The sequence below is a fragment of the Carya illinoinensis genome, chromosome 9 (assembly GCF_018687715.1).
Source record: "Carya illinoinensis cultivar Pawnee chromosome 9, C.illinoinensisPawnee_v1, whole genome shotgun sequence".
Lineage (NCBI taxonomy): Eukaryota > Viridiplantae > Streptophyta > Magnoliopsida > Fagales > Juglandaceae > Carya > Carya illinoinensis.
In genome coordinates this window covers 25,673,262-25,683,544 of record NC_056760.1, presented here as the reverse complement: position 1 = coordinate 25,683,544, position 10,283 = coordinate 25,673,262, and the positions used below count along the sequence as shown (strand labels likewise).

At 32.8% G+C, this 10,283-nt stretch overlaps 1 protein-coding gene across 1 annotated transcript; it reads left to right on the top strand.

The window, feature by feature from the left end:
• Positions 1-533: 533 nt before the first annotated feature.
• On the top strand, positions 534-2,251 carry LOC122275494 (berberine bridge enzyme-like 28). The gene has a single exon (XM_043084585.1). The coding sequence runs from the start codon at positions 567-569 to the stop codon at positions 2,175-2,177; it is 1,611 nt and encodes a 536-aa protein (XP_042940519.1). The 5' UTR covers positions 534-566; the 3' UTR covers positions 2,178-2,251.
• Positions 2,252-10,283: the final 8,032 nt, after the last annotated feature.

Sequence of the window (10,283 nt, the reverse complement as noted above, 5' to 3'; positions counted from 1 at the left end):
TATTAAATAATTATTTATTATATATTTTTTTATTATTAAATTATGATAAATATATTATATTATATATAATGAGATATAAATAAAATAGTAATGTAGTATATAGCATTATGCAGTATCTATACACACGAAATAATTACACTTCAAACATCAAGGTCCTAATTAGCAAAGGTAGAGATTGTTCTCTTTGAATGATCATCGTAAATAATAACTATAATTCAACATAAAAATGATTTATTAATTTGCTGAAGAAAAGTACATAGTCTTGACAATTAAGTTTGTCAAAGTTCTATGTTGTCAAATCGCCATGAAATTTGAATTTTCTATGTACGAAGTTTCTTGTGGGAATCCATGATCTCTCCCTGGCCAATAAGCTGGATGCACGATGGAATGGTTTCCTGCAAAGTTACAAAATATTTACGTTATATGCAACAGCTGTTATAAGCACCATTGTACGTATAGTTTTCACATTAATTTTCTAGTATTCAACAAAGTACGTATATATCTCCACATAACACTATAAATAAGGAAGCTCGCATCCTGTTTTTAGCGCAGAAACACAAACAAAAATGAAACCCGTTAGCTCTTCAATGCTTATTCCATTTGTTATTACTCTTCTTTTCTCATTTTTATGGGCAACTTCGGCTCACACTCATGAAGACTTTCTTCAATGCCTGACCCTTCATGCTGGAAACTCCACCTCCTCAATTTCTCAAGTCATTTACACCCCTGCCAATTCCTCATATTCATCTGTATTGGAATTCTCCATACAAAATCCTAGATTCTCAACACCTACCACCCCGAAACCTCTAGTCATTGTTACGCCATCACATATCTCCCAAATTCAAGCAGCCATTAAATGTTCCCAAAAACATGACATGCAAATAAGAGTTAGAAGTGGTGGTCATGATTCTGAGGGCCTTTCTTATGTTTCTTATGTTCCATTTGTCATAATCGATCTGATAAATCTTCATTCAATCAATGTTGATGTAGAAAATGGCACTGCATGGGTTGAAGCTGGCGCCATTCTCGGTGAAGTATACTATAAGATTGCCGAGAAAAGTAGAAACTTTGGCTTTCCTGCAGGAGTTTGCCCGACTGTGGGTGTTGGTGGACACTTCAGTGGGGGAGGGTACGGCACCTTGTTGCGCAAATATGGCATTGCTGCAGATAATATTGTTGACGCCCAAATGATTGATGTTAAAGGCAGAATCCTCGACAGAGAATCCATGGGAGAAGATCTATTTTGGGCCATTCGAGGAGGTGGAGGGGCCAGCTTCGGAGTCATTGTTGCGTGGAAAATCAAGCTGGTTCATGTTCCATCAACTGTGACTGTATTCACAGTTAATAGGAACTTGGAACAAAATGCAACCAAGCTTGTTCATCGGTGGCAATATGTTGCAGACAAGCTTGATGAGGACCTAATCATTTTAATCAGCTTAAGGGCTGCCAATTCTAGCCAAGAAGGGAGGAGAACAATACAAGTTTCATTTAATTCCTTGTATCTCGGAGGGATAGATAATCTCCTTTCATTGATGCAAGAGAGTTTCCCTGAATTGGGTTTGGTAAGAGAAGATTGCTCTGAAATGAGCTGGATTGAATCTACACTCTACTTCGCCGGGTTTCCAAGTGGGGAATCCTTGGATGTACTGCTAAGCAGGACTCCTCGAATAAGACCAAATTTTTTCAAAGCAAAGTCTGACTACGTGATGAAACCTATTCCAGAAGTTGGCTTGGAAGGGATTTGGGAGAGATTTTACCAAAAAGAGGCCAAGGAAGCTATATTGGCTTTGATTCCGTATGGGGGAAGAATGAGTGAAATCTCGGAATCTGCAATTCCTTTCCCACATAGAGTTGGTAACATCTACAAAATCCTTTACTTAGTGAATTGGGAAGAGGAAGGAATTGTGGAATCCAAGAGGCATATAAGTTGGATCAGAAGGTTTTACAGTTACATGGTTGCCTATGTTTCAAAATCCCCAAGGGCTGCATACGTCAATTATAGGGACCTTGACATAGGAACAAATAGTAAGAAAGGCAACACAAGCTATAAACGGGCAAGTACATGGGGTACTAAATATTTCAAGAGCAACTTTAACAGGTTGGTTCATGTGAAGACCATGGTCGATCCCACTAATTTCTTTAAGAATGAACAAAGTATCCCGCCTCTTTCATCCTAGTGAGAGGTACTGATTTTAAAGTTGATGCTTAATTATAGAAGATATTGTACTCAACAATAAATATCCTCTCTCTATCTCGTTTTACCTATTATTCCATTTAATAGGCACATATCATAAAGGTGATATATATCGATATTTTATGTGCATTGTAAAATAAAAGGGTTTCCACACAAATTGAGCCATATATGCATATATATATATATATATTAATATATATATATATATATATCTTGTGACATGTTTATGTTCCATTAATATAGTTTTCATTTACGTCAATTATATATTTGATCTATTGGTTTGGTTGTTATGAATTAATGATACTCAATTACATCACTTATAACCAGCTAGCTTGTAACAGCCCGCTAGAAATTTAATTGTGAAATTTCTATTAACTTTAGGAACCTCGTAAAAACCCCATAAGTTTTCACGAATCCATTAATCGTATAGGTTTTTGTCTAACTACATAGTTAGTGTTATTATTTACTATGGTATCAGAAGTGTATTTTTGATTATTGGAGATAGTTAGAAGTGTCAAAATGTATTATGGTTTGTGCCATTAGACTCGGAGGTTTATTTAAAGTCTTATGGTGCAATAACATTTTTTTCATATTTTCGGATAAAACGTCTGTTCAAAATTGTAAATATTATTGGATAAAAAGAAATATCTTGAGGTAATTTTCGTGAATATTATTGGGTAAAAATATTTTGAGTTGATTTTTATAGATATTATTAGATAAAAATATCTTAAGTTGATTTTTTGTATATAGTATTGGATAGAATATTATGAGATAATCTTTTATAGATATTTTGGGTAGGAGAAAACTACGCTCAACTCTCAACTCCAGCCTTATCATCTTCCTTATCTCATCCATAAGTAGCTCCAGCCATCACCAACAAACTTATCTTCATTTACACGTTCCTTTAAAAGAATATTAAATACTTTCTCTCGGACAGCTTTTAGGAGTTCTTTTATACGCCCATTTCGAAGCTTTTGTAAGTATTTTATCATAAAGTCTCCTTCATATAAGTTGTTCCTTTTTTAGTCTAGTTTACATGGATATATTATTTTCCCTATTTGAAGATCATTTGTTCAGTCAAATATTATATAAACTATAGAAAGGTCATTCTGGAAAATAAACTGGAGAATATGTTATAGTTTGGAGTTTTTGACCAAGCTAATGGATAGATATTGGTCCAAAATTTTTATGGAGTATTGTTAACATGTATATGTGACTATTGGTTGAGGATTTTTGCATGATTAAAGGTTTTGATGAAAGATTTTCTTAGATTTAGAAACTTAGAAACTGGAAGAAGAAAAACAGTTTCTGTTTTGAGAAAGTTTAACTCTTTGGTGGTCTAAATCTATTCTAATGACTTTAATAATTTTATTGGAGGATCCTAAGCATCTTATATACATGTTATATTATTATTTTGAAGATATTTGATGTTATTTTGAAAGATATGAAATTTTATGCAAAGAGATATTCAGATAACCCAAAGTGTGGATATTCTTGGCTAAATTTATGTTTTGGTTAATTTCTAACCATGTGATCTTGAATTAGAAGCTTATATATGTTTTAGGACATCTTTTTAAACCATGTGATCGTTTGGTTTGAAGATCATATATTTATAAGTCATAGATCAAGAGATTTATCAAAACTAATTGAGGAAAAAGTTTCTGTTTTTGGACTAAGTGTAAAACCAAAAACTCCAAATATTATTTTGTGATTTTTGTGACTTTAGTTTGATGATTTAAAGCATGGTTGATGCTAGGATGATATTATGAATATGTTAAAAGTAAGATTTAATTTTTGAAATTCTTGGAGATGTTTTGATTTAAGGTCAAAACTTGGGATTCAAGTGCTTGGATCTTTTTACAAAAAAAGTTTGGTGTTAATTATTAGCTTTTTCTAAATGGATGTTTTAAGTATGGTTTTGAACTTAGGATTGGAAGATGTTTGTTGCAAAATTTTGGTTTAAGCATGAGTTTTGAAGTTGGAAGGAATTGCAACAAAAATCAAGGGAAATGGCCTATGGATGTTTCGGCCATAGTGTGTTCTTCATAATTGTGTTTTGTTTTAAATTTTTCTAAGTTGATATTTAAGTTTAGGACAAAATTTACATGAGGAATGTAAATTTTGGAAACTTTTGGAGTTAGTATGCAAAATCCTTAAGTTATGGGTAAAACGGTCATTTTCCCACATGTAGAGAGTAAAATGAAAATTTTCCTCTTTAAGTTAGTATTTTCCATATTTCAAATTATTAGTGATTTAGTTTTAACTTTTAGAATCACTAATTACAGTTCCTCATGATCGCACTTGAAGTTTTATAAGAAACGCGGAGATCGAGGTAAGTTAGCTTTTAACTTACTAGCAATCTACTGTGTACGTGTGCTAAGTAAAAGAACTACAGTGTATGTATGTGTGTTATCATATATGTCATGCCATGCCAAGTTATCACGTAATTGTCTATTATACAGAATTTGTTCTGTCATCAATTTTTTATCTGTTACATAATATATTCTGTCATGTATTACTGTACCTTACAAGTACGTCATGCTAAGTATGACATCTATTACATGTATGTCAAGTCATGTAATATTCACTGTTGCAAATATGTCATGTTAAATATGTTGTCTATTATATGTTATGCCATGTTACGAAATGTTTCTATCTCAAGTTGGTCATGTATTTCAAGTTATGTTCAAGTCACGTTATGTTACGTCAGGGTTTCAGTCATTTCGTATTCCAATCACGTTTCATCTTGATTACTTATGTATGGGGTCACAACAATTCTGGCGCATACACTACGTGAGACACAGCAATTGTGACACGTAGAATACATGAGGCCACAACAACTGTGGAGTATGTATTTACACGTAGAATACATGGGGCCACAACAACTGTGGAGTATGTATTTTTCATGTTCAGTCAAGTTTGTGTGGAATACATGGGGCCACAACAACTGTGGAGTATGTATTTTTCATGTTAAGTCAAGTTTGTGTAGAATACATGAGACCGCAACAACTGTGGAGTATGTATTTACACGTAGAATACATGGGGCCACAACAATTGTGGAGTATGTATTTTTCATGTTAATTCAAGTTTCAAAGCAAGTTCATGCTAAGTCAAGTTTCAGATTAAGTTCATGTCAAGTCAAGTTCAGTTCATGTTTCAATTTAAGTTATGTCAATTATGCTATGTTGTACGCCAAGTTATGCTTTAATTACTTATGAATTTGATTATGCATTTATGCTTTTACTGTCATCCATGCATTATTAGCTTGTGTGGAAGTTTTTTGTTAACTTACTGAGATTTGCAATCAAATCTCACTTTGGTGATCCCAACTACCATTCCCCCCGAATGGTAGATCTTGTTACAAGACCTGAAGGAGAATCATGAGTTGATCAACTAGACACAGTTGACTAAGCGACAGTGCGACATAAATGTTAATATAGTAATTAACGTAAATTACTACTTGTACGATTGAGTTGCATCTCTAGTACTTTTTGGATCATAACCATTTTGGACTAGTGTTGTGATCCTAGTTGTTCAATGGATTTTTATGTATGAAGTATGTTTTAAGCGTTTGAGATATTTTCAATTTGGTGCATAGTATTGCTAAAGAAAAAAAAATTATCCGCTGCGAATATTGCATATTGTTAGATGCATGTTAGGAATATTGCATCTTATATGTCATGAACGGGGGCAGGTAACCTTGTGTTGTATGTCTCGACGCTTCAAATGTTTGTCCGATCCCAAACGGAATTTGGGGGCGTCACATAGCTCTTACAATTGCCGGTCAGAGGAAGCGCGCCACTAACAAATTAATGCTTTCCAATTTTCAACAAAAATTTGACATATCTTGGACAGCAGATGGTGGAAAAAATACATGATCATTGTCCATATTTCAATGGATAAATTAATTGCGATTAAAATAAATGATTAGGTGGCTTATTTGATATATACGAAAATAATTTTAGATAAAAATCCAAGCTCTATATATCTATATATAGTACTTGAGGGTATTTTACTATCTAGAATTCTAAAAGCATTGTCAAATAAAATATATTAAAGTAGCTTCTACTTAAAGAAATGGCATCGTGCCACGTAAGTTAAGTTTTTTTCCTTCTTTTTTCTTTTTTTTTTCATTTTTTCTGTCCCTGTCATTCCTTCCTTACCCCCTTCCTCAACCCCTAAAACTCAATTTCATTGTTCCTTTCTTCGATCCTATCTACTTCATCATTCTTTTGGACTAATTACCTTGGATAACAAGCTTTGAACAGAGCTTTTCTGGTCTTTCTTTCTCTATTTCTCATCAATTTAGGGAAGGTAATATGGTTGTGGATTTTTCGTCCCAGAGTTGTGAGGAAGGAGGTGGTAGTATGTATGAAGAGTATGACTTACTTCCTAAATAGTTGAAGAGTTTTTTGTGGTCAAAGAGGTTGGGTTTACCTTATATTCATCGGTAATCTTTCAAAGACTATGAGTTTGTCCTTCTTCTATTTTATTGTTTTGTTGTTTTGGTGCTTTGGTTGGGGAATTGGTTTGATTTGTTTGTTACACGGTATTCCTCCGCCTTTAAGTGTGAGTTTCTTATTTTTTTTTCAATAAAGTTTGGAGGTTCCATCCTCTTTTTATTAAAAACAAAAAAAGAGGAAGCTTTGAATAGAGAGGTAGCTTTCTGGATCTTGCAGAGCTCGCCCTCTAAAGCACAGAATGATATAGATTTGGTTTCTCAAACATGAACTTATTATCTAAACAAAATCCAAAAGTGGAATAAACTTCGAATATTTGAATTTAAATCACATTAGTCGAACTGAGTTTATACGAGTTTTACTCGTTTAATATTTGAATCAATGTTCGTAGTTAAAACATCTCATTTATTAAATGAACCCAATTTGAATTGAGTATATACGAGCCAAGCTCAAACTGTTTACGAATTGCTTTATTCATTTGCAACCTTATGGGGGGGAAAAGCAAGGTTTACATGGGATGTGTACATTTGTTTATTATTCATGGTACAATTCAACACACTACAACAGATTGTACATTTTGTAACTAACGAAACCATCATACAAAAAAAATCGACTTTAAGTACTTGACATAATGGAAATAAACGATCACCCAATCGACAAACGAACCCCATCAGGAAATTGATGTGTCGGTTTACTGTTTAACTGTCACAAAAATATATGTGTCGGTTTACTGTTTAACTGTCACAAAATATATTTTTGTGACAGTTGTATTTCCCCTATTCAGTTTATTGTTCAAGCCTAACATCGAATTTATGACGGTTTATTTGCGTCACCCAAAGAACATTCAAACATTATTGTCAAATGTCGTGGTAGATGCATATTTAAACATCATGTTGTAGCATTCAATTATAGTGTGAGCAAAATGTAATAAAACCGTTTGAACCAATGGTCGAACTGGCATTTTTTCTGAGGGGCGGTCAAATTTTCTAGTGTGTGATATATTGATATTCAAAAATTATAAAAACATAACTATATATAAAATTAGATTTTGATCATTTGCAATATACACATAGAAATAAAATTCTAAAAATACAATGTGTTAATATATGTTTCAGATTTTTTACGATAATGTTTCATGAAGTAATATTCATCCATTATTATTTTTGTAATAAAATAATATTGTCACATTAAGCATATAATATTGTCACATTAAGCATATAAAATAATAAGCTATAGATATTTTTCTTATAATATAGTCACATTAAGCATATAATACTATAATAGAGGCTTTAAATAAGGTTTTTCTTGCTCAATGAAATCTAGAGGATAATGCCTCTAAACTATTTTCCATATAGGTCACCAACCTTAAATGATTTTTCTTATATTTGCACTTTGAATTCCATATTAAGAAGTCTAATATTGTAAACAAAAAATTTTGGGATCCATACTATTAATTTTATTATTTCTCCTAAACCTAGTTTTGATTTAATTTTGGTGAGACTACACACTTGAAAATAAATAATATATAGAAATTATACAAAATTTTGGGACTACAGAAAAAAAAACCAGAGAGACATTTTTAAGTATATTGAAATTTTATAAAATTTTGCAAAGCATACAGGGATGATAAATTTTTTTTAGGGGGAAGGGGGGGGGGGGCATTTTCTATATTTATAAAATTATGATTAAAAACAAGAGTATATTTTGATTTTTCAAAAAAAAAAATTCTTAGATAAACATAGGTTTGCCACTAATTTGAACGTAGGTTATGTAACATTAGAATGCTATAGTGTGCTTAGTTTGAATGTCAATTCATAATTCATTCGAATGTTAGTAATGTTCGGATGTATTACCTACGTCTACATGTTGTACACCACATCTTCGAGTGTGGTCTTGTTTGTTTGAATGTTGATACATTCAAGCATTTGCCACAATACATTCTAATTGATTTCTGTTTGAATGTCAAATTGAATGTAAAGGTTAAATTTGAAACTTGTAAGTTTAAATTTGAACATAAATTTAATAAGAATTAAGAAATACATAAAAGATATTATATATTCAAAATTGTCCAAATTGTATCATAAATAGTTTGAGATTTTTACATATCCTGGACATGCCACAATCTGCAAACTGAAGATGCAGACCATATTTGTATGGGGTGTTCAGTTCGAGGTATTGGCAAATGTCTTTACTGAGCTACTCTCTCAGGTATTCGAGAGCTTGTCTTCCATGGATTAGGCCAAGCAAGCATCTAATGTTGGGACATCTACTAGTTCTCCCTTATTGAGGATGAGCTTATGGACATAGACAGTTCCTTACCAAACAATGCTGAGACTATTGTTCAAAATGAAGACCATGAAGAGGACTTTCGGTTCACGCAGAGAGATATCACACACTGTTCGAGACAAAAAGCTCCCAATTTTTAGGATGTTGTAACAAACATAGACTCGATGGGACATAAGGCCACCTTTAGCTAATGCATAGTTCCTTCTCCCTTTAACATGGGGAGATCCTATTGACTTGACTTTATGGGTATTTTCAAGGGTTCGTTACAAGTCTAGTGTTATCTGTTATAGCTCGTATTTTAGTGTATTTTTATTGAAAGATTATTTTAATTGATCTAAAATATTAATTCTTTTGTTCTAAATTATTGGATTTCTTGCTAGATTTATTTTATGATTTTTAAGTTGTGAACATTATTTTGATGTGCTTTCTTATTATTAACTATTGTATTTCATTACCATTTCATTAAAATGCATTGAATGAAATGGACAGCTACTATTTATGCCACATCCCCACAACTGCGCCGCCGCTCCCCAACGCTACTGTAAATGGCATTTTCATTTATTATAAGTGTTCTTTTGTACAAGCCCATATGCCCTCTCTAATCTTTCTATTTCTCTAAACATTAGGGAGAGAAGAGTAAGAAGAAGATTCAACTTGTCATCTAGCCTTCCAGTCTCTTCCATTTATAATCTCCTATTGCTAATTGCCTTTTTTTTTTTTTTTTTTTATCCATTGTCTACTCTTGTCACCTTTAATGCCTGGTTTGTATACTAAAATAAAAATCAAACTATCTAAGTGGTTTTTTATGAACAGAACATTTGTGTATCCAAACGGTTATCGGAATGAATCTCATCTCAACCCAATTGGTCTCTCATTATCTCAACACTGTTCATTGAGATGACCATTCCTTGACCCAAAACACAAAGACACAGTCCCAAGCCTCAACCAAGAATGGCTCCTTTCTCATCCTATGTTGCCCTGAGAAATCTTCTTTCTACTTTCGCAATAGAATTGTCAAACCAAAAATTAGACACAAAAATCAAAATGACACAAACCTATAACTGAAACCAAATCCAAGAATCCCATAAATCAAAATCCATGAGGATGACACTAGAACTCAAAGAAACCCACAACCCTGAACTTTCTCAAAACCATGATCTCAAAGAACCCATAATCCCTAACTTTGCATAAAGAATTGAATTTTTTCCCAGGTTCAAGGATATAGATATCTCCAGAGACGAGTTTCCAAGCATGATAGAGGTTCAAGTTGAGTTCTTGACATGCAAGGCTCACATATCCATCTTTCCTCCTCTGTTACGATTTTTCAAGAAAAGTGCCCCAAA